The sequence below is a fragment of the Falco naumanni genome, chromosome 3 (genome assembly GCF_017639655.2).
Source record: "Falco naumanni isolate bFalNau1 chromosome 3, bFalNau1.pat, whole genome shotgun sequence".
Taxonomy (NCBI): domain Eukaryota; kingdom Metazoa; phylum Chordata; class Aves; order Falconiformes; family Falconidae; genus Falco; species Falco naumanni.
In genome coordinates, this window is record NC_054056.1 from 65,471,330 (window position 1) to 65,496,066 (window position 24,737).

The 24,737-nt window shown below is 43.2% G+C and overlaps 1 protein-coding gene across 2 annotated transcripts in view; it reads left to right on the forward strand.

The window, feature by feature from the left end:
• CABLES1 (Cdk5 and Abl enzyme substrate 1) overlaps window positions 1–24,737 on the forward strand; it is a 74,252-nt gene that overhangs the window by 12,926 nt on the left and 36,589 nt on the right. For both annotated transcript variants that reach the window (XM_040586114.1, XM_040586113.1), the window contains exon 2: window positions 24,023–24,094. In XM_040586114.1, coding sequence (XP_040442048.1) covers window positions 24,023–24,094 — 72 coding nt within the window. The remainder of the gene's footprint in view (window positions 1–24,022; window positions 24,095–24,737) is intronic.

A 24,737-nucleotide genomic window follows, 5' to 3' on the forward strand; every position in this document is an offset into this window, starting at 1 on the left:
GCTCCTGCAGTGTGTCACCTGGCCTCCTGCCGCTGGAGGGGAAGCGTTCCTGCTCCAGGGCTGCTCCATGCTGCAGAGAGCAGCACGTTGTAAGCGGGCATGGGCAGAAGACTCGCTTCAAAAGCGTGTCTCTGAGCCAGAGCCAAGCATGACGGAGGTACGCCTGTAGAGTCACAGTTCCTTGTTCTAGGACAAAGGGATTAATGATGAGCTAATTAAAATTTATCACACCCTTCCTTCCACTTGGGTTAATGCAGTTTTTGTTTGGCCCTGTGAATTCAGGTGCCTTTTCCCTAGTCACTTCCACTAGAAATTACTGACTTCCCTTTTTCTACTGTGGGTTTAAAAAAGATTTTGTAAGGAAAATATTTTATTTTTTTGATTAATGAATCGGAGCACTGGGCATCTCTTTTCTTTTTACTGATCCATTGTAGACTTTCTAAATCTTAATTTCTACATGTGGTAGATTCTGTGAAAATGGATTATTTTTTTTTATTACAGTTATTCACATCTTTCCCCTCTGTTTAGTGGAAAAGGTGAAACAGGAAAACCAAAATTACAAAATCCTGTATCACATGTTGATGGCAGTTTGTGAGCTTGATCAACGCAGAGGTCTACTGTCATATCCAGCATGGTTTTGCCCTTGCCCCATGCTGTTTTTAGACACAGACATGCAGTGGCTGAGGAAGTAGTGATTTCTCTTCACGATGTCTGGGGAGGAGGGCTCATTTGTTTAATGAGAAGAAAGAAGAAAAAAAGCACTTCTGTACAAAGTATAGCTAATTTCACTTTCAGTGGAAGCAATAAGGCAAGATTTTGCCTGTGACTCCTATGGAAGTAGCTACCAAGCGAGCTTTCGTGTTGGGTCCCACCCAAGATTCGCAAGAGGGGAACCGCACCAGGGTTTCGCACAGTCAAGGGTTACGCTTCTCCTCCGGCCTGCTGTCTGTGCTTCTCACGTGCACATTTGTGTTTCTCCCCTTTCCCACCCAGATGCAGGCAGCCTTCGGCGAACACATCCATGCGTGTGTCTGCTCTGACCCACCCAAGCACAAAGCCATCTCCCTCTCCCCTCCACGTTAGACAAGCTCATTATTGTTCAGGTCTGAGGAGGCAGAGGATGACGGAAACAAAACAACACAAGTTTTGTATAATTTGGGGGGGGTTCTGCTGCTGTGGGGGCCATGGCCCTCATGTAGTGGCACTTAGTTCATACTTCTTCCTCTGCAGAGACTTGTGGGAGAAGGGAAAGTGCTGTGGGTGCTTGGGCAGTGGGAGAGATGGCAGCAGAACTGCGTTTTTGGTTCCTTTGCTGGATGGATTCTTTGTAAGGTGCTGCTGCTTCTAGAGGAGAGCTAAAGGCATATAAATGTCCTGTTTTCCAAATAGCAGTTAGCAGATCCTGCCCAAGAAAGGAAATCTTTCCAGCTCTCCTTACTGCTGTGTCACAGGTAACTGAATGCTGCTCTGTTAGCACTTGCATCCCCCATTTGACTTGTTGAACTTGTACAGATGGTTTCCTGCTTTTGGGATCAAGCATCCTGATAACCACTGGCAGGAGCGTTGCTGACTGTGCCACGGCAGCTCCTGTGGGAGAACCTGAACATCGGCTGTGGGAGAACCTGAGCATCGGCTGCAGACCCCTGGTTTGCTCCCCTCCTCACTATCGCTGCTGCCTCCTTATACCCTCTTGCTCTGGAAAGCTTCACTGTGGGCACAGGGATTACTTGACCGTTCCTTTTGTTGCTGACACTGTTCTTGCAGTCTGCGAGGCTGTGTGGCACCTGTTGGAGCATGGTGGGATGGCTGGAGCTGTCACTGAAGGCTTTAGAAATGCTTTACTTCAAACAGTAGCTGTATGTCCACATTATATTTGTCCTTTTTAGTACAAGCAAATATATTTATTCTGTATTGATAGCTGTATTTATTCTTTATGAGTTACAGGGTTAAGTTTTTTCCAGTTGCTAAATTACAATTTTTTTCTGTCTAGAACCACAGCGGTTCTATTCCCAAATTTGTTTTTCAATTTTTTATTTTTTTCTTTTTCTTAAAAACGTTCAAAGCATGCTATGCTTGTTGTGGTTAGGTGCAAAATTAGTTCACATATAATAAAAACAAGGGAAGGAATTAGGAAGGGGAAATACTCAGTTCTAGGGCCTCTTTCTCTGTACCCCTTCTGGCAAAATACAGAGAAATTTTTGTGTGCAAGCAAGTTCAAAAGGATGCTAAACAGTTTGCCGCCATACATTGTAGTATTGTCGTCAGGATACTATTTTCTGTGTTTTGCTTACTTACTTAGATACTACTTTATATATAATTTGAAAGCTTTAAGTTACCAAAAATACGTTGCAAAATCATATTCTTCCTGAGCTCCTATTTAAAGCCAGAAGAAAGAGATAAGTATTTACAGATAACAAAATGTATTGTTTTGGGGAGGAATATTATTTCTTTAATTGCCTGTCTGATACCCGCCTTGGAAGATCAGGTATCTTTGGTAGCAGCTTTGTGGTCTATACCCTGTTTGCTTAATATCTGTCATAAAATGATGTAACTGGTACTGGCGTAGGTAAGACCTGAGGTTGTGTTCAACTCCCTGGTTGGGTATTGCAAATGGAAACTGTTGTGTATACATAATCCCATTAGGCAATATTGTTGTTCAAAATACCACCACCACCACCCCTTTTTTTTTTTTTTTCTTTCCCCTCTCACAACAAAGCTCCTGGGTCTGCGGTGAAGTGTTTTGTGACACATTTTTGAATGGGCCCTTTGCCCTGCTTTCAGTTCTTTAATGCAAGAAGCTTTACCAGGAAACAAGAATCTCTTTCTTCTCTGTCTGTGTTTTTTCAGCTTGGGGCTGTGATGCTGAATATGCAGACAGACACACAAGTCAGATGATCCAAGATGTGTGGTATTATAAGGTTAGCCGTTTCACACGATGATAATTCAAAATCTGTATCGGAGTTGTTAGGTCTGCATTTAATGTCTATGCCATCTAAAGGTGTCTTAATCCTTTTTAAAAGATAGACTGCTGTGTGTTTTCACACACACCCCCCCAAGGCTGTTCTAAAGTAAATCTTTTGAAAGAGGTGATTAGTTTGAAACAAGTATTTCTAAATTGGCTGTTCTCATTGATAAAGAACTGTATAAAAATAGAGCCTGATCCTGCAAACACGTGCAGACACATTCAGTCTTACTCTCCCAGGTAACTTGCTGCATTTGGCTTATAAAGTCATTGCCTAACACAGTCAAGGTGAGCGGTTTTGTAGTTTCATTTCAGCATGAGCCTCATCAGCCGAGGTTTCTGCAGAAGTGCATCATTAGTCGTGCGGTTAGTACCTTTGTTAAGAATATTGAAGTGCATGAGTTTTTGCAGGATCAGATCAAATTATTGGTATAGGTGACTTTTTTCCAGTTATCAGTCTGGTATATTTTAAAATCTTGGAGAGAATGTGCTTTGAGTGGTCACCTTTGAGATGCTTCTGTAAATGAATGTGTGCAGTTAGTTTTTGTACTATTAAAAGCTGAATATAACTTGTTGCAGCCTGGGAAATTACTGGACACTGAATCAGTGAAGTCTGTGACAAAACCTGATTTTTATCCACAGTGGTGGCAAAACAAAATTTTTTTCAAGGCATTTCATGCTTGATGTTCTCCTTTATATGTTTAGCCTTCTAAGGAGACATGATGAGCTGGTGTCAAAATTTTCTCTAGCTGGTTTTCTGTTTAAGTTTTTTGTTGTCAGTCTGATGCTGCTTACAGAGTGGACTTTTCTGCCTGGAGGTGCCTCTAGGTGATTCGGGGCAATTAAAGGGAGCACTGGCCAAAAACCAGAGGCTAGCTGAAGCAGATATGGTCACAGTTCCAAGATTTTATTTCAAAACCCAAATTATCACCTTAAACTGAAATAGCTACTGGTTTAAGCTGGCACACAGGTCTGATTCTGCTGTCATAAAACTGCAACTTTAAGCTTTTTCAGCTTGCAGAAATATGTGGCTTTTTAGATTGAATGGAGTAGGGGAGCTAGATCCACTCTTACCTGCTTTCAGGGACTGAACGATTTTTTTCTTTTTTTTTCAGCATATGCAAGTGCCTTCGGCAGAACTCTGTAATCATGTTTGAAAGGTAGCATATGCATGCATATCACGCTTCTGGCTTGGGGAAATGGAGGAGCAAACAACAGATACTGTGAGCTGCAGTTTAGCAGTTTTTAAGAATTTTAGTGTGTTTTTTCATGATGGTTGGAAGCACTAGCAACATTTGTAAATCACATGATCCGATAAAGGGTCTCGTCTTCATCTTTGTTGCAGAGGAGATTGTTCCAATATTGCCAACTTCAAAGTCTTGCCATGTATGATGGAGGCTTTTTGAAGTTGCTGGACTGTTGGGATGAGGTGGAGATGCTCAGTCTAATCTCCTTGCATTCTTTTTGACAAAGTTGCTAACTTTCAAGATCAAAAAGAGATTTAAAAAGATGCAGCCTTAAGGACTTACATACCAGAAGGCAAAAGTAAGACTCTTAAGGATTCACACCAATTTATAAATTTTTAATATGTTTTAGCTTTGTATTTGTTGTTTAAGTGGATAATACAGAGTCACAAGTCTCTCGTGCCTTCCGCTTTTGGAAGATCAGCAATGAATACTGGAGGGACTGTATGCACTTGTAGAGTCCTCGCATATATTTTTTCATGGAGATAAGGCTCTCCAAAAAATGCCGAATACCACCATGGAGGTGGTAACAATTGTCCCCATGATGATGTTGCTTTTAGGCTGTGTCTTGGCACCGCTGGTCAGGGGAGGATGCAACTTCTGAGGCCGATGTGGATACAGCACAGACAGGTTGGGGCAGCTGCAGCACCTTGGTACCGAAGCATCCCCCAGAAGTAGGGGCTGTCTGGTGAACTGCCTCTGTGCCAACATCTCCCGTAACAGGAGCCAGGGTAAGGCCGATGTGGAACTGGAAGACAAGCCAACACACCCTGATGGATCAGCAGTGCGATTCCTGAGTTCACAGGAGGAGGTGTAGAGAAACGCAAGGGGAACCATGCAACCTTCTGACTGTTTAACTTTGTTTTCACATCCTGTACCCCTCCAGTGGTATTTGTGGGAAGGGTCTGGACATGGGGACCCCCTTTGTCCTCTCCTCCCAGAAATTTGTGGTACTGAACTCAGTCCGAGGGACTTCAGATTTTATTTTTTTATTGCTCCTTTTTTTTTTTTCCTGCAGTTGCCTCCTATTTGGAATATGCCTTTCACCTGTGGACCTGACCTGGTGACACTTGCCCTTCTCAGCAAAACCAGCTGGCTGCTCTGGGGTGTGCTCAGTCCCCAGCAGGTTGTTAACCTGTCATGGGACAGGGTGTCATCTCCTGCTGAGCTGAGGTGTTCAAATGCAGTACAGAGCTTTTCCAAAATTACCTGTTTAGCACGAATATGGGGTTTGTAACGGTGTTTTATGGTCTCACTGGAGGCACTGCCTGTGAGTAGCTCATCACCATCTCTTGCTGAAGGTAGCCCCAAGAGCAGCCACTTGCTGGGGTTAGGGTGGCTGCAGGGCTGACTGCTGCCCGCAGTCCTGGCTTCGGGGTATGGAGCCAGCCATGAAGTGTCTGCTTAAAATACCTGGGCTTGGATGACTTGATTTTCGACAATAACAGAATTACTGGCAATAGTAAAAGTACCTTGGAAACCAAGAAGTGGCACTGCAGAATTGTCACAGCGCGTAATGTTGGAGTGGGACAGAGAGGTGCTCCTTGTTTTTGTGACCCTTATTTTTAAAAATTTCTCTCCCAGTTGTTGCTGTAGTCTGGGAATTGAAATAAGGTCATGTCTTCTCCCAAATTTTCCTGAAATTAGGCAATGCCACGGCCAGCTCCACAGTCCCTGTGGAGCTGGACGGAGTTATTGGCTGTAGTAGCTTGGGAGGTCGGTGTTACCGAGTTCCCTTTCAGCACGTGATTTTCTGTCAATATGTGGTCTGTCAGATCATTTGCCCATTCAGTCAGAGGTCAGAGTGGATGTCTTCCAGACATCAAGATAAATATTTTTAAAATTAAAGGCTTGATTCTGTGAAAACCTTAATGGGTGTTAAGTTATGCTCTGGAGTACTTCACTGGGCTTAAAATGGTAATTAAAAGTAAAAACTCAAGAGTGGAAGTTGTCTCTGCACAGGACTTTGCAGCCCGGTGGAAGCTGCTGCTCCAATGCTCCAGCTCCCCAGCAAACCCAGCAGGGATGGGGTGGGATATTTGCAAGAGTAAAGGAGGGTAAGGCTCTTTTGTCCATTTTCTCCAGGACGGGAGAAGAAAGTACTCCTGTTTTTACTTTATATGTAAAAGGGAGACCAAAGCTTTCAGAGGAAATACAAGTTTGGGAAGGGGAAGCAGCTGTTTCCTTCTTCCTCCCACTTTCTTCTGACTTCGCTGGCCCTCCCCCATTGCTGGGGGGATCTCAAAATGCTGTGGAGATTTAGGTTCAAGGCTTATTTTGTAGTGAGATGTGTATCGGGAGACGGGTCGAGGGGTATGGCTTTGTGTAATTTCTCTTCTGTTTGTGTTAAGCACGGAGCTGGAGGTTCCTGAGCCCTGCCGTGATGAGGCTGTCGTGGGGTGTCAGCTTTTGTGCAGCCTCAGGAAATGGCAATTTTATTGACATGAAAAAAAATGTCTCTTGACAGTTCTCGTTTAAGCATAGGATAGATAATTTGGTGTTCCCCGTTTCAAAGAGTCAGCGCTCTGAGTTGCTTAGAAAATTGCCGTCCTTTAGCAGGAAGACTTGCGGGTTTTGGGGTGTGTGAAGTAACGTCCACACTCTGCCTGCAAAGGAAGCTTAAGCTGGCGGTTCGAACGACTGTCAGGTTGGTCTTCTCACTTTTTTTTTCGCAAATGCATGTGGCAGATAACCGGGAGAACTAAATTCAAAGTGACTCCTCATGTGAGAGGTAGGACAGCTCAAGAACACATGGTACAGGCTAAATACGAAGTTTTAGTGATGCCTTGGTAAAACATCACACTGTGGCCTGGCGGGCAGGGGGAGAGAAACCTCACCACCTTTAAGTGTTTGGACCACTTTGCAAAATACTTTGAAATTAGTATTTTTTCCTTTTCTGTCCTCTGCTGGCTTGCCTGATGGCAGTGGCAGAATGCCTCCTGCTCCTCCTGTGGCTACAGCCTGGAAGGAACTTCTAGAGAATAAAATTGAGGGGTAATAGAGGGTAGAGAACAACAGCATGGCCACGCTTCGTATGTCATCTGTGATGCCTAACAGAGCTTCTTTAGTAGAAGAGATTTCTTCACCGCTGTCCTTGAATTAGTGGGGAACAAGCCTACGAGCAAAAAGGTTTGGATAAGTGAATATTAATGAAAGCTGTCATTAATTATTGCCAGAGCAGACTCTGGGAGAATTGGGTTGCATTTTCAGTGGATTTAAATATAACTTTGCTTATGCAGTACTGTTAAACATTGTTGCAGTATGTCACTGAGAAAGCTCATTATATTTGCTATATAAAGATTATGAATTTTGGGGGTGGGGGATTAAAGTTTTAGCAGCAGTTGCTGTCTTTCATGTGGTCACAACAGCAAACTGTTAAATGTGGAGAAGAGGGGGGAAGCTGTGGGTAAGCCAGATTTGCCGTCTGCCTGGAAACACAATATTTAATGCTGTTAAGCCAAACAAGAGGAAACTCTATGAGCTTTTTTTCAGGAAGCAAAATTTTTCAGAAAGGTGACATGTTCAAATAGTAGGAATTGTTTTTTTTTCCCTGAGTCTTTCATATCATATGTGCAGATGGATATATATGTGTGTGTGTATATGTAACAATAAGAAAAAAATTTCAAAGTGATACATTGGCTTCAGGCAAGTCAAAATGCTGAGTTTCCCACAAAACCTGAGAATTTTTGATTTTGCTGGGAGTAGTGGCTAAAATGTAAACAGAATTATTATTTTTAATTGTAGTTGAGTCAAAACCCAATACCCAGTGACTAGCAGTGCCTCTGCCCCTCTGTGTTGCAGTCTGTGTTCCTGATTGCTGGAGTTGCTTGGCATTTTCAGCCTGAAAAGTTTGCCCTTAGAGCTGTGTCATGCATTCGTTAATTTTTTTTTTGCTGTTGTGAACCTAGGCATGTCCCTTTGGCCTCCTTGTTTCTGTCAGCAGAAGTCTGAGCTCGGTGCAGGGGAAAGCAGGTCTGCCCTTGCTCTCAGCATTGGTGCGCCGGGGTGTGGCCCAGGGGGTTGATGTGCAGACACTGTCCTGCAATGGATTTTGTTCACATGAAGCAATGCTTGCTTCAGCAAGTCATTTGCTGGCCTCAGTTAAAGCAGTGTCTGCAGACTGAGAGCTCTAATTGGACACAAAGCACCTGGTGTATCAGTGATTAAAAATAAGAAACGTTATAACTAGTTATTGTACAACTGATTTGAAACCACTGCGTAATGATGGTATGTTTGCCATCAGCTTAGGTCGTGAAGCAGCTTTACTGCAGCTTGGAAAATTAGGATCAAAAGCAGTCCTCTGATTAAAACTTCAGCTGTTGAAAGCTCTTCAGAGAGGAAAGATGTGTGAATGCCGACGTATGGGAGAAATTAAGCAGTCTGAGTATGCATCATTCTTGCATGTAAAGAAAATTGTTCATTGAACCACCATGCTAGCTCATTTCTCAGAGCTGCCCTATCTTAACAAAAATAAATGAAACATCAGAACGATCTGGGAGTAAATTGCCTAAAATACAGTCCGTAACGGGTCAATGTATTAACATATTTAGTATGAATTTAGTAGTTTCTGTGGACATGCAGTTGTTCTGCATGTACCAATGTCAGCCTGCAATAGCAGTTATCTTGGTTTAGATTTATGACTTTCTCCCACATTTAAAAAAAAAAACAATACGTATACTCTATCACACATTTATCAGCAGTAAAATAATTTCTCTCCAAAAAAACATCTGCTTTGTGATATCATCAGGCATTGGTCTCCTTTTCCTCTGCCCTTCACTATAGCAGCATGATTCCATCAGCCTTAGGGAATCCTGTGAGTCCCTTATGTCCTGCCAGGCGGTTTTTAAACACCAGAAAAAAAATGAATGTTTGAACCCATAAAGAAAAATTATTAGGTTCTCATTTTGCTGCCATGGTGTTGCTTGCTTTTGTCTGCATCAAGTAGAGAAGCACATCAGCAGTGCTGGAGGTGTGCTGTTGGGTACCTAAAGACTGAATCTGGTCAGTATTGGCCGCAGGACTATTTGGCATCTGTCTGTTGAGTTTGAAGGAATCCAACCCTGTGACTGTTATAGATGGATACTAACTGGCTGAGTTGAAGGTGCGGCCTCTAGCTGCAGTGGAGAAAGGCTCAGAGGCAGATGGGAGCTATGGGAGCAGCCTCTGGGATGCAGTAGCAGCAAGTCTGGGGCTGTGATTTGAAGATTGTTTGGGGCTGATCCCACTAAGGACAGCAGGTCTCTTCCTCCCTCACAAAACCCAATAAAAGCTGGTCACTGATTGGTTTTTTTTCCCGCTTATGTGCTTGTTAGCAGGTTCAGTTCCCTTACTTGCCCGGCTGCAGGAGACCTGCTGGCATGATGCAGGGGGTGGGTAGCTGGCTGAAGCAGCACAGTGCCTTTTGGTCACAGCATAAGCTTATTAGCATAAATGAGGCCAGTTTAAACCAATTATGAAGCTGTAGTTTGCAGGAGGTCTGCACGGGGGTTGACCTTTACTTCATTTAATCTTATTTTGGTGCCAGGATGTTCTGTGGTGTCTAAATGTGAAGTTGTCCACAAGGGCAGTTTCTCTGCATATAAGCCTCCAGCTGGGGGCTATTCTGCAGGTAAGGTACCAGAGTTTGATAGATCTTAACGGTGTTCACTTTTTAAAACCTTGTACCCATCTTAGACAGAATTCAGTGTAGTGTGGGTTGGCATCTGTTTAACTGATGTCTGTTTACACCCGGCCCCAGCCCACTTTTGTGTCTTAAAAGTGATGCTGCGTTGAAGTAAGTGTTGCCTGTTGTCTGTGACATGGACATGATTTATGGTACTGAGAAAGGGTCATGATTACGGTGAATCCAGCTGCAGCTGCCTGCTCCCTTTGTGGCAGCTCCGTTAGCCTACACACCTACAAGGCATTTGCTCAGTCTTGGAGAGGAGTGAGGAGCCAGAGAGTTATGGAAGAACGTAAAATCAACTAATGAGACAAGCAAGCAGTGGCAAATATGACATAACCCAAGCTCGGAGGTTAGCACGAGCCTCATACCTATTCAGAAAATTGCCATGGGCTCGGCTGGAGAGCAACAGAAATGCTCCTGGCGACGAGTGCGGCCGTGGCAGTCACATTCCCTTGCCTGTTTATCTATGTTCCCCGGCTGCAAGGCTGATAGGAAGTGCTTCCTGATCAGCGTGATAAATGGAATTTTGCATGATAATTATGTTTACAGCAGGACAGATGTACTAATAACACGTCCCCTGAAGACTTCAAATGAGCTATAAAAGAACCAAATCTCTGCTGAAAATGCTGGCAGCAGTAGTATTAATTGTGTAAGTTACAGCTGATAATTGTCTTGTTTCATTTGAATGAGGCAGTCAGCTATTAATGGCTTGCGCTCTGTAGTACTAAAACAGCAGACTGCGCAAAATTTGCCGGTCTGGGTAATACAGTTATATATTAGCAGTGCATCCTAATGGCCATACTCTAGTGGTTAGGGAAGGGAAGAAGTGTTACAGTTAATTTCTAATGCTGTTTCATCTTTTCTATCAAAATACTTGCTTATGTGCCTTCAGGAAGAGAACTGATTTTTCTTATCTACAAATTGTTTGATGTAAGACAATGCCTGCAGTAAAAAAACAAGCTTTCTTTGTGGTTATTGAGGACTGAAATGGAGAATGACTAATTAACTGTCTTGTTCCACTTATCTCTTCTCACACTGTTGATGTGAATGAAAATCTTACCCTTGTTTTCATGTGTATGAAAGATCCCACTGTTCTGCAAATCTGTTACAGGGCATGCATAAGTGTGCAAATGCAGAGATATACATATATATAATATAGACATGACCTGAAAACCTGTTAGAATAAGTTACCAAGCCTACTTTTTACGATAGCAATAAAATGAAGCCCAAATCGGTGATCATACTAGGTATTGTGCCAGGTTTACAGTTAAATAAAGATCTTGTAGGTAACTAACCAAACTTAAAACCCCGCTGGTCCAAATTGGATTACTTTTTGTGACATCCTAATTCATTTGCATTCCCAAAGCATGTTTCATTTCATCTGTGGTAAGTTGAGCTGCAGATAATATCCCAGAGGAGCGCGCTTCTAGCAGTCCTAACCCACATCCTTTCTCTGGTTGATTAATCTGTAAATCCTTCAAAATTTCTCTCCTATGCTATTGCATCAAAGTATCCCTGATAAAACATGTGAGCAGAATCCTGAAATGTGTTCCCTTTAGCATGAGAAGGATGCTTTGTGTGTTTCATTAAGCAATACTTCAGGATTTTTTTATGGGGAAACAGGCGGTTGACTTTCTAAATAGCGCAAGATGGGTTCCTTGATTAGCAAAAGAGAGCTGATGGCCTGGAAGAACTGCCTGGAGATGCTCTGTAAAAACTGTAATGTTCCTTGTAACCTTTCATCAACTTAATCCATTGCTAATGAGCTGCACGTTCATTGCAGAGCTTTAACATTGCCACTGAGTCAGATGACAAAGTGATTGTTTTACGTTATCAAGAAAAATCCTCCGACTGATGGAGGATGAGGCAGTAGCGCAACTGTGAAAAAAGTCTCAGCCTCTTGTGTCTAAAGGGTGCCGGTGGAAGTGCAGTGATTTTGAGAATAGAAAGGAAGGGGGAGACCAGGAAAATGGAAAATCTTTGTTAGCTTACATCCGCATAGGTTTTATCCTTATGCCTGCTTACCCTAGGGAAATGTTAATGTGATTGATTTGTTCCAGGCAGATAGCAAAGCCTGAAATACCGAATCTATCAATTTCTGCATTGGCTTAGTGTTTTTTCTTCCTAAAACCATTTTAAAAGCGCATGTATTTGAACAAACAAAACACCAACAAGAAAAAATACCCCCCAAAAAAGGGTCTCTGCTAAAGAAGAGGTAAGTAAGTTTTTACATCTATAATCATGGCATTTGCCATCCAAAGGTCTATTACTCTGCCTAAGGTTGTACTTGGCATAGCTACAGTTGTAACCCCAACACTACTTCTGCCAGACCCTTGAAATCGCTCAAAGTCAGGCAGGGTACGGCACCTCATCTTCAAAAGGACAGACCCCTGCGTTGGCCCATGTTCCTGTGCCAGGTGTTTTTCAGGTCTGGTGCTGTGATACACACCTCTGCTTCCCAGATGTTTGGGAACAGGCACCTGGGGCAGCCAGCTTTGACTGCTGGGAGGATCTGGAAATGTTGAGTGGTGTCTTACACCCTTCTAAATGCTTTGTTAGTAAAGCTTATGGCAGTCCCCTTTGACAAGGCAGAGGTCCATCATCAGATGTGGGAGTGTGGAGGCTGTCCCTGCCTCTGCTCTCTTGGAAGCAGAGGAGGGAGATCCAGTACCAAACTGCCCCTCCTGGGACTTTACTGTCATTTTTAGACCTTTTCGTCCCCACCTCCTATGTGTACAGGTTCTCAACTGAAGTAATGTACAGGGCATATACGCTTGCCATAGGCAGCTTAACATAACATTTCTGTTAACAGTTTCTTTGTGATGGGAAGGGCTGGGTAGCTCAGATCCTCCAGACTTCCATAAGGTTAGGGTGTGAACCTGTTCTCAATTAATCATCTCTACGAGAAGATGGGTTGCAACTATATTACTAATGATTGCTTTATCTATTTGTTTTCTTATACGCACTGTAGATTAGATCAGGTCAAGGGCTCAAGAGACATTTGAAGTGGGTCACTGTGACACTAGGGGTAGGTCAGCCAACCTCTTGCTTTCTTCACTGCGTAATAATGAATGCAACATATCTGTTGGGTGTGCTGGGGAGAGACTGAACGCGTCAGGAATCATCACTGGAGTTACTTGGTACAGCAGTCAGTGTGCTTTAAGAGAGCTGCCTGCTCTTGCATCTGCCTGAGCTGCTGCCTCTGGTTCTTCTGGCATGGCGTGGCTGCATGTGGAGATAGTGAAGATAGCACTGGTATGGGTGAACCAAGGCAGGGGAGCTCACTGAGTATGTAAACATGAAATTTGGGTCTTGAGGTGCCTTCTAAAGACTAGCTTTAAGAACTGGTCTTAAAGCAGCCCTCTAAATTGCACTTTGTTGGCCAGATTTGTCACTATGAGATGCTTCTTATTGCTCTGGTAATATAGAATATCAGTAGACCCAGTCTAGCAGAGTGCGCTGGCAGTTTTCCTCACTTTTGATGTGTTGATGAAACTGTTTAGAATAGAATACAATAAAATAGTTCAGTTGGAAGGGCCCTGAATGATCGTCTAGTCCAACTGGCTGACCAAAAGTTAAAGCATGGTATTAAGGGCATTGTCCAAAATTTTTGGAGTTTTTTTTCCCCCAAAACTGATTGAAAACTGGTATCTCAAAACTGGGTATTTGCTGGCCACCAACTAGTTGGCACCCAGAAAAATTCAGTCCGCTAATAATTAATTTACTAAGTAGAGGACTGCTCACATTACCAGAATAAGCATTATTTCTGTACATCCGATAACCCAGCACTTTGACAGTATGTGGGGAATACAAAAGGCTCTACATTTAGGACCTTTTCATGTCTTCACATCCAGCTGTTTGTGGGGTGGCAGAGCAGTGTGTGTTCCCCCAGCGAGTGAATGGGGACAGTGCCCTTGGAAGAGGCTGTTTGCAGTAGAGAGTAGGGGAGATGCTTTCTGAGCCTCCAGCCTTTGCCAGTTGCAGTGTGTGCTTCTGGGGAAGTATTGATCCTGGGAAAGGCAGCTCCCCAGCCTGCAGATGTAGGCTGCGTTTGCCAAGGCAATACAAAGTTCATTAGGGTGACTGCTGGGTTGTGAAAACAGGCAGAGAGGCTTCTTGGCAAGCTTCTCTAAATACTGGACACTACTGTACCACCATACCTTAACAGTGAGCAAATGATACAGCTACACCACCAAATGTTACCAGTATTATGAGGATCTCTGTAATACTTGCTTACAGGGAGTAGGGAGAAATGGGGGTTCCTTATGGAGATCCGATCTCTTAAATGTCACCCTCTAAACCGTGGTTAGTCTTTGTATGTGTACCTGTGATAAGCTGTACTATCGTGTTCGATTTGTAGCTGGTCTTTCACCTTGAGGATCATACGAACTAAATGTTCTGAATGGAGTAAGCTGGTTTCTGAAAACATTTAAATTTTTAATAAAGATCTGTGCCAGAAGAGAGCAACCTGAGGCTGGAAACATGCCAATTACGATATGCGATGCTGAGCAAGGGACCTCAACAGAGAGAGAAGAAAATGATCTAATCCTCTGCTACTATTTGTCAGCCCAGAGTCCAGTAACAGGAAGATGCTGTGTGCAGTCACAGTGGCAGGGACAGAGGGAAAGAGGGAGGTAGTTTGCTTTTCCCAGGGTGATTATGCTGGCAGGCTCCAGGACCTGTCCCTAGTGAGAAGAGCCGGGAAGAACTGAGCCCTCTCTTGCGAGCCCCATGCCCAGAAGCTCACAGGTAGTTCTGGACAGTAAGGATCTTCCTTTACCTTAATAATGGATCTTGTTGTACTGTTCTTGCAATGTGTCTCCACTATTGCAGATACATTTTTAAAGAAAAGCATAAGCAAGTTCTATATTTTAAGTAGGTATGTCTTTTTGTACTCAGGTGTCTTTGGCATTAAAACTGACTGTGTGAACTAACAGTAAAGAAGGCACTATTCCCTGTGGATGTAATAATACTTATAATTGTGGCACTGGACTGTCTTGCATTATCACAGATATCCAAAAGTATACCCAGTATTGGATATCTAAGCTATCCAATATTTGACGTCTTTGAAACACACAAATTTTTGCCTGGAGCTTTAGCAGTGCATGTCCGGGGAAAGGAGGGCATTGACTCCTGGGTATGTAACATGATGGTGGGAAAAGCACCGAATCCTGAGGGAATCCGTAGCAAATGTGCCCAGAACTAAATCTGAAGTATGCACCAGTAAACACTCTGCCACCACCTGTGCCAGCATTCATATCTCATGCATGAAATGCCTCATGCTAGCTTTTGCTTGTTTGGTTTGGTCTTTATGTCCTGCTTACATAGGGGACTTCCTTATTTCCATCAAAAGAACTTATATCTAAGCAATTCACAGTGTCTGGGATATATTTTTTTTTTTAGCAATGAGATTTATGAAGTGCCTGTTCAGATCTCTTCTAAGTCCGCTGTTAAGATGTGAGATTGAAGGATGTGCTTTTCCATAGAGCACATGTGCATCTGCAGGCAAGACAGGGATATGAGGCTGGGCTGTAGACAACCTAAGAAGTACCACAAATGAAAGAAAGGAAAACAGACAGGAAAAGGCAGCAGTTTTAATTGCATTGTTATGTATGCAGGCTGGAATTAAAGTCTTTTTTATTTTCAGATGACTTAATAGTGCATATATTTGTTTCCATGTGTTATGGTATCTACTGCATACAGCCTTGACTTGCAAGTGAGTTTCTTAGTTAATTCCAGAAATTTGGCTGCTCTGAAATACAACATTACGGGATTTGATACTTTAAAACCTGAACTTACACTGTGGTTTACTCGAGTACTTGATTTAAGTGTTGTTTCTTCATTTCTTTTCTTAGGAATAGGTATCCTCAGGATGTGACATTTAAGAGCAGTGTTGCTTGTGGACAGACCTAAATATTTATTGGTTTACAGTGCACAGAGTGTCAGGCAGAAGCCATCGAGAAGCTGTTAGATTCATGTTGATCAGACAAAGGCTGTTATGGTGTGAGTTTTACTGTAGAAAAAAGACATAGAGGATTCATGTGTTCTTTACAGTGCTATTGTATCTGCTTTGGCAAGCATTCTTGTTTTCATAAGGACAGATGATTAATCTTGTTGTTTGCTCCTTTGCTAGTTTTGAGTGTCTTTAATTAAGCTGGTGCCCATTGATGTCTTGCCATGAATAGATGTGTTAGGTTATGAGGTAATGGCTGTTCTGAAAAATTTAGCTGTGGCAGTGTTCAGGCATACTCGGAATAAATCACTGAGCACAAAGCTTCTGAAAGCTATCATGTTGCTGCAGTCGGTAAAGTGAAGACAGTGGATTTGTAAATCATCAGTTACAGATAATACAGGATGTAGATTTTAGGTGCTTCAGGATCTGAGAGAGCTCTGCTGTCTTTAAATGAATCTTACCGAATTGCAGCTGCAGCTCCTCATTATGGCTTGGGTAGAGCCAACCGTAGGAGGGCTGGGCGCAGACTCAGCTGCCTGCAGAGGGAAGGTGGTTGGTTTCAAACAAGATCTGTCTTTAATGAATTGGGAATACAGCTGAGTAAGGTGGAAATGAAAGGGCCCTCAAAATCAACATATGGTGGTTACTCTTCCATTCTTGCTACACTCAACCCTGTTTTTTTTCTTTCACTAGAGATTTTGTATCAATGCCTAATTTTGAATGCATTTCCTCCCAGAATCATGTCTTCTAGCAAGAGTAATAATTAATGTATTGAGTTGAATTGTGCAAGATGCTAAAAAAACCCCAAAACCCAGTTCTGCCATGCATTCTGGTTTTCTGTGTGCATGTGTATACACATTTACTCTATAGAAATACATTGTCAGTGAACAACTTTCTTCTCAGCGGTTCTGGTGTAAGTCCCCTGCCTCTTCACAGTGCTGGTATTCCTGGTTTTCTATTTGATATAACCAGACTCAGGTGATCCCTCTGGGACATTGGGACAGAGCCATGCTAGAATTTTGTGGGCCATTTGAAGGATCGCACGTGTAAAGCTACATAATAATTGCTGAACAGAACATTGTGTTGCATTGCCATGCTCTGAAAGGTCAGCGGGATGCTTCAGTATTGTCAGGTTGATTTCCTTCATTCTCTCCTACTTCTTTCTTTCTGTACTGATTTGAGAGGAGTATGGTTTGTACACACACAAAAAAAATCCTACCTTCGGAATGGCAATGTAGGTACTTTTTACACTGAGATGTTACGTGCAGACAGGTCAGCAGGCGGCAGTTTGAGTGCTGTGTATACTGAAGCTTCTGCCTTGGGTATTGCAGGAGGAAGAGGCTTGGAGAAGGAGCTGGATGGCAATATTAGTAGGATACTCAGTGCAAGGGGGAACATCTGGTTTGGGAAGAGTCTAGCATGGAGGCATGTTTATGCTGTAGCTTTCCCCCATCTCCTTATTTTCTGCCTGTCTTCCTGCTTACCCCTGAAGGTTTATGGAGACCGAGGAGCCATTTGGCTGGTGTTTAGTCTTTTAACTGTTGCTAGCTTAAGGTGTGAAGGTCTCTCTCCTTGCAATATGTATCCCAAGGGGAGCAACAGCAAGCTGGGGTTCCTGCTAGCTCAGCATTTCTGCATTGGAGACTTTCCTTCACAGCCCACTGCAGAAGGCTGTGGTCTTAAACCATGTTTGCATCCTGCCTGCACACAGGTGACAGCTAAATGGAGGTGTCTTGGTATGTTCCCTGTGTGTTTGAGTTGGACTGCTGAATTAACAAGGTAACCCATTTTCAGCATGTGCCAGATGCTTCTAACTGCTGTTGTGGGCAGCCTCACCAGCAACGCTGTGCGGCTTGGAAGTCCTGAATGGAGTTTGATGTCCTTTGCAGAGAGTGGCTCCACTGCATAATTATAGTAGCAGGCAATTAAAAACTGCTTTGTATTGGTTTGCGTAGCTCCTGGAAACTCTCTTTCCCTTAATAATTTTTAATAGTCTCAGGGTTTGTTTTTCCTGTGTTTGTCTTCCTGTGATATTGGCAAAAGATAGGAAGAAAATGAGCTGGGACATAGGAATCCCAGTAAAAACTTTGGAGGGCGGGCGAGAGGTGACTCATTAGCAGGTCTTTCATCTGGGTTCATGCTGGGTCGTGGAGTCAGGGGTCACCAAGTGAATGGGGATTTGTACACAGCTGATGCCTTGTATAATATTTCAGAAGAGTGTATTAATTGACAGTGGCTTAGTCTGGGTGTTTGGGCAGAGGAGTACAGCCAGCAGGCTGGGGAGGAGCCAGGGAGAATTGGCTTTGAGGTTTCCCCAGGGCGGCGAAGGGGCTGGGGACAGGGACATCGCCTGTGTCTGGCAGCTCCTTGCTGACTGCTCCCCTGGCCCAGGAGAGAGCCAGCAGCTGCGTTTCTGTTTATACCCAAATCCACACTCCAAAGCAGTTAGGGGGGAGGATGGTAAATGTACCTAATTCAAAACTCAGAGTTGCTTGCAAGATACGTTTGTGGCCAGTATGTGCTGAAGAAACTGAATTACTGAACAGCCATGGTTTGTTGTGCATTGTAGACCAAAACTATGTTAATATATGTGTGTATTTACTTGTAATATGGATGTATTTACTTTTAATTTTCCCTTTTTTTCCATTCTAGCACCTAGAAGCCTAATTTTAGTTCTCATTGAGCACTCTCCTTGTTTTCCTTATACTGTTCAAACCATTTTGGTGCTGGAAGGATCATGATGAATGAGAAGACAGCCCTAGGGTTGATGTTCCAGTAGAGGCAGGATCAAGGTGAACCTCTGCCTGGTTTGACCTATTGGAGCTGCACATCCAGAGCATGTTTTGGTAACTCCCCAGGGAGTGTTTGCAAAGGACTGGGGTTGCTTTTGGGCAACGGAAGGTTGGCTTTTGGGCAAGAGCTCCTCTCTGAGCCTGGAGCTGGCACCTTTCAGAAGGGTAGATGGGTGGCAGAGGGAAGCCCCCTACCTCTAGGCAGACCCTGAGGTATCCTGAACTCATTCCTCACTGCTGCAAATTTTATAATTACTTTCTTTCCGCTCCCCTTGTGTTCGTATCTAAGGTAGTCTTCCTGTCTGCATAGGAGACACCTTTTGTGATGAAGGCACAGTGAAAATGAAGAATTCAGCATTTTCCAGTGCCAGGCACTCTTGTGCTTTTCTGGTGCTCCCAAGCCACAATATTAGAAATGCGGTTGTGGCCAGAAGGTAACAGCCCCGGTATTTCTGCCTCGTAGCTCTTGTTCATACACATTCACATTCCCTGGCCACCTGCAGGGAGGAGGTGACCCAGTGAGAACTACCGACAGCCTTCAGCTGCTGAAATGGCTTTGCCCTCCCAGTTCAGATGAACAGCAGTCATGGATCCATCATCGCTGCATCTCTGAAGGGATTCAGTTGTCCCAGGCAAAATGGAGAAGCTTGTCCTGAGGGACGCTTTTGTTCTGGGAGCCAGCGACACCCGTGCTACTGACTTCAGCTGTTGTGGGCTTGTAATCTTAACAGAAGCAGGGGGGATCTACGCCCACAACTTTCACCAAAATTAGGCATGTTTGAAATGCAGCTTTTTCTTCCTGGTTTTGTAGCTGTGCTGGAAAGTCATTACACATAGATTTATTTTTCCTTATCTCTTGGATTATCGTCAGCTTGCTTCCTTCCTTCCTGGGTGAATTTATCCAGTGTTCTGATTACAGCTCCATTTTTTTATCACCACCTGTCTATGGTGCTTAAGATTTTGTACATTTAATTTGATTGACCTGAGTATTTTGCAGCAGTTGACAGTGGTTGGTTATGGTGAATCTTTTTGCAGTCTACTCACTTTGGCTATTTGAGGTTTTGGTTACAGACCAACTTTATTTTATTTGTCCTTTTATTTTATTTCTTTTCTTGTGTGCTTGTATTTTAGTTCATATTTGGAGCTAAGCCACATATTAACCTGACTTTGGAGAGAGGAAACAGACAACATTTTAGGTTTCAAGAAACTTCCAGAGGTTCAGACAGCTGGTCAAAGATACAGCCAGTACGCAAACAGGGTCATGAATATCTTAGAAAACAGCCCTTTAAAATACCAGGGCATCAAATATCTCTTTGGTTTCTTTCTTTGGGCTGGGCTTGGAATTCGATTGTAGGTTATTGGTTCTTTCTGGGCTCGTATAACAATTGCACAGGGGACAGGGGGGAAATGGGAAAAAATTATTTTACATAGGTGTTTAAGGGAAAGTGGTGTTACATGATTTTAAAACAAAAAAAGTCCGTAAGTTGCATGAGTCTGTGACCAACAGTGTCCTACAGGGGCTGGTTGTTAGAACTAGGAGGTCATCATCTTTCCAGAGCTGAACTGCTTTCTTCTGTATGCGTGGGGAGAGAGGAGTGAGTTTGATATACTTAGGATGTGCTGGTTAAACTAGGAGGAGTTTTTTTAAGGCTTTCCATGAATTAGGAGAAATTAACATTTTTAGTGAAACATCTTTCATTTTGTTATTAAGGGCAATTGTATTTTAGTATGTGTTAGCTGGCTGACATTTACTCTGCACAAGTTTTAAAGGATTTTATAATGAAAATGCATCTGCCTAAAGACTTACCCCAAAGCCTGGATCCTGTGTGAGTCAGATAGTGCTATTTTGGTTTTGTCTGCATATACTTTTCTTTAACAATAGAAGGATTTTCCCCTAATTATTGCTGAAATAGGACATTTTTTATTATAAAATGGCTTTCAACACAGCTTTACATCAGAATTATGGTGATGTGTGATAGAAGTGTTTGGGTTACTTCAGTGCAATTGTCTACGTATACTGGCTGCTATACCATGTTAATAAATTTTTGAAAAATAGCCCTTTTAGCAGTCAGGGCTTGTCTACACAAATTCTTTCCTGAAGAAAGAAAGATGATAAATTAATTTAAATATTAAACACCAGTTGAGGCAATTAATTTTTAATTAAGACAGTGAAAAACTGGTTTTGCTTCTATTCCCTGGAACACCCTTTCAAAGGCTTTGCTTTTCCAAAACAGTTTTTTTTTTAATATGTGTGTGGCACAGGATGTGACTTTGTTCACAGCAGGTAGGTTCATTACTTGGCATTTCTGGTATAATATCCAGCTGTGAGAGCTTATAAAATACTGGTATTTAGGTCATCTTAATTAGACTTCAAAATAAAGATTTAAGATAAAGTGGAATAATTGCACATACTTCATTGCGGCTTGAGCTGCTTCAGTGAAAAGAAGGTGTGATTCCTGGGTAGTATGAACTGATTTCAGCAGAATTGCTGCAAATCGTCCTCACCAGTGCTCCTGTGATTGTTCAGGGAGCTGAACTGATTAAAACTAATGATTTTGGGGAGAGGTGAAAGACATAGTAGCTTTCAGCTGGGTTGAGTGGTGCTGGACTGGATATGCTTGCTCTCATTGCTGCTGACACCAGCACAGGGAGGGGATTGGGCTGGGGCAACCCCCAGATGTATCACTGCAGGCTTCTGGGTGACCTATGCTTCTTCATTACTGGTGATTAGGGGGAGGTTATCGGCTTGCTTCCTTCCTCCCTTCCTCCCTTCCTTCCTTCCTGGACAAATTTATCCAGAGTTGTGCATATGTTCACACTAGTTGAGAGGGAGCTCAGGTATCAGTGCTGCTCACCCAAGGTTGGGCGAGCAAAGACCTTCTCCCCCTTCTTTGTGCAGACTCACTTGCTGTGTTGGGTCCCCAGACAACTGCAAGGTCACTATCAGTGAAATCAGCGTGAGCATTTTTGTGCCAAGAGGGGTGGCAGTGATTCCCATCCAGCCTGTGTTGCATTTGAGGTTAGTAGGCAAAAACTGGGAGGCAGCGTTCCTCATGCTGTTCTTAAGAAGTTGAGACCAGCAAGGGAAGCCAGAGGAATTCGAACAGTCAGAAGGCAACTGGACAACCAGCTGGTGAAATGCAGTTGTGTGTATTTCTGCCAGCCAATGCGTTTGCCTTAATGACATGCAAATGCAGGATCTTGAAACCCATCTCTGCAAAGCCATTGGCAGTGTTGCTGAGGATGGGGCATAACTGTGGGCAAGGAGAGGCTTGGAGGGGGGTTGCAGTGGTGGCTGGAATATGCGTCTGGTGTTGTACAAGTGCCCTACGGGTATCTGAGAGGTAGCTAGGGGAAATACTGTGTGACTAGTTTGATAAAATTAGTACAAAGAAGGTGGCAAGGTTGTGTCTCTTGGCTAACAACATGCAATGTGTGCTTTTGGTGTTGCAGCATCACAGGATGGGAGGGTACTGTCATTTAAGTGTGTTATTAAAGCTACTGACGTATAAAGAGCTATTAAAAAGCAACAGGTATTGTCTGCTACATCAGTGGTGCTGGAGTTGAGAATTCCAACTTCTGTTTATGGACCAATGTAACTGAGAATGGAGAGGGAGCTCCTCCCCATCTGAATTTCTCCCTGTGAGAGCATCTGCATATCCTCTGACTGTGGATAGGGCCAAGGGCGTAGGAGACAGGTGTTTGGTCTCTTCTTCCTTGTCTACACCAGCAAGTTCAGCAACTCTGAAAAGCACTTTGTTTTTTCTTAGCATTTTGAAGGTGTATCCTATCTTGCACCAGATCTTCTAAAATTCTAGTTTAGACAAAGCCTGAGGGGATTTAGGTTTGCATATTTTCCTAAGAGGATTATGCTTCACACTTAGTTGCTCTATAAATTGTTTGAGGGTTTTTTTATGATTTTCTAAGTGCACCAAAAGCCACATGCACATTCAAACTGTCCTTAAATGTGTTGTCTGGGGGTTAGTGATAGAAATCTTTTGTTTGAACTGGTAGTAAACTGAATCGCTGAACCTCAGGGTTATTTTGAACTGTAAAACATTCTGGTGGTAATCAGATTTGCAGCACGGCTGCAGGAACAGTTGTAGCAGTGCAACTGGAGGGGCTAGCGAATTGCAAGGATTAGAAACTGCTTACGCTGGCATTAGAAAACAATTTATTGTGAAAATAAAGCCCAGGAATAAATCAATGAGCACCTTTCCAAGCATGGGGGTGCTCATTACACATTGAGATTCTGGAAACTCTTTGCTTGCAGATCAAGGCAGTAAGGCAGCTCGGTGAGAAGGATATTAATGTAATTGGGGAAGAAATGGTGGTAGCCTCTGAGGACTTTTATCATTTAAGTTCATACTCATTAAATCACTGGCGAGATACTGTACACCTCAGCAGTGGCCCCTGGGGGTGATGGGTGCTGCCACTCCTCGTGCTAGCTGTGTGCTGCAGCATGGTGCCTTTGCTGCACTGGCTGTCGCAGCTGCTTGACACCCACTGACGGAGCAGTTTTGATGATTGCCAACTTCACTTTTGATTATGTGCCTGCGGGTGGGCTGTATCTTATACATTTATTTTTTGTATTTACGATGTTTTTTGGAGGGCTCGGTGCAGCTCTTTGTTTTGTGCTGTTGTTGGAGCGTTTGGAGGTTGTGCATCAGCAGTTGCTGCTGAAACCAAGCTTGTACTGGGGCTTCTTCCCTGCCCACTAGAAGAGTTGGAAAACTTGAAATGCCAAGATTTCCTTACTTCATTTCACTGAGGGTAGAGGAAGGATCTTACTCAGCTGTAGAAAACTCCTTTAAAACAGGATTAAACTTACCTGTGCTGCTGACAGGGATGGCCAGAGTTGCCTTTTAAACTGCTGGTTTGTCCCCACTGCTGCCGGCGCTGTCATCTTTTGTCTCTCTTCAGTCACTCCTCACAGGAGTGGTGGGATGGGCATCACTGAGAAATGAGTGGCATTTATCTGGTAAAAAGAGCAAGGGGCAAAGAGAAGTGTGTCCTGTGGCAGTGTGATAAAATTTACGTCTGCATTATTTTATCGAAGAGCTGTACTTGTAGTGTTGCAGGCTATATACCACAGCAAACGTGGGGCTGGTGTTAGGTGGGTGTTAAACCCTTGAAGGAAGGAAAACCTGAAAGCACAAACTAAGGAGGAGCTGTTGGGAAGTTTCAGCTCCTGTTTTGCTGTAGAAGCTTGTATAGAATAAGTTTGCTTCTGGTTGGGATAAAATAGATTTGGTAAGATAAGCAGAATGGAATAAACCTTACAAATATCCAAGGTGTGGCTTGGCTAGTGAACGGTGGTTTGCGGGCTTTACTAAGTAAGACCTCTGAGGACTTTCTCGTGCCCTCTAACCAACGGTGACGTTTTGTGTTCTGTTTTCCCTGCAGACGTCGGTTGATCTCCCAGCGATCTTCTCTGGAGACTCTGGAGGACATCGAGGAAAATGCCCCACTGCGGAGGTCATTTTATTTACTCTGTCTCTCTGGTTACTTGTCTCTAAGGCATGTGCGTGGACAGACTCACTGTTCCTTCCCATGTTGAAAAGTAGCTGGGTGTTCACATTAAGATGTTCTTCATAGTGGGTAAAGGTATTGAAACCTCACACACTGTGCAAGGTGGTAGGTGACATGAATTACACGTTCCTGGCTTTAGGTTATTAAATAAAAAGTCAGGTTTTAAATAAAATGTCAGGACGTGAAAAGTCAGATTTGATTAATAGAAAAGTTTAGTTGTCACTAACATGAATGACTAGCCCCTAACATATGTAGTACCTTTGAAAAGTAAGTACAGCTGGTTTAATAAAGTAAGCTTTTGAAAGTTAGTATTTTTACTATCATTTTTTATGGATTTTTATTGTTTGTTTTCTCAGCACGTGCAGTCTTATTTTGGTAACCAGCGTTACTGGCTTTGTGTGTTGGCTGGTAGGTTTGTGACTGCCACCTCACTCATAAATCTGCCCCCATATTTGTTGTATCAGCAGCTTCAGTGCAGTTTTATTTCTGCATCCAGGAGTCCACAGCTTCTCTGAGGACCACAGTAATTAGTCAATAGGCAATCCCCTGGGGTGATGGAAAATGGAGCAACTGCCTAACAGTTCAGAAA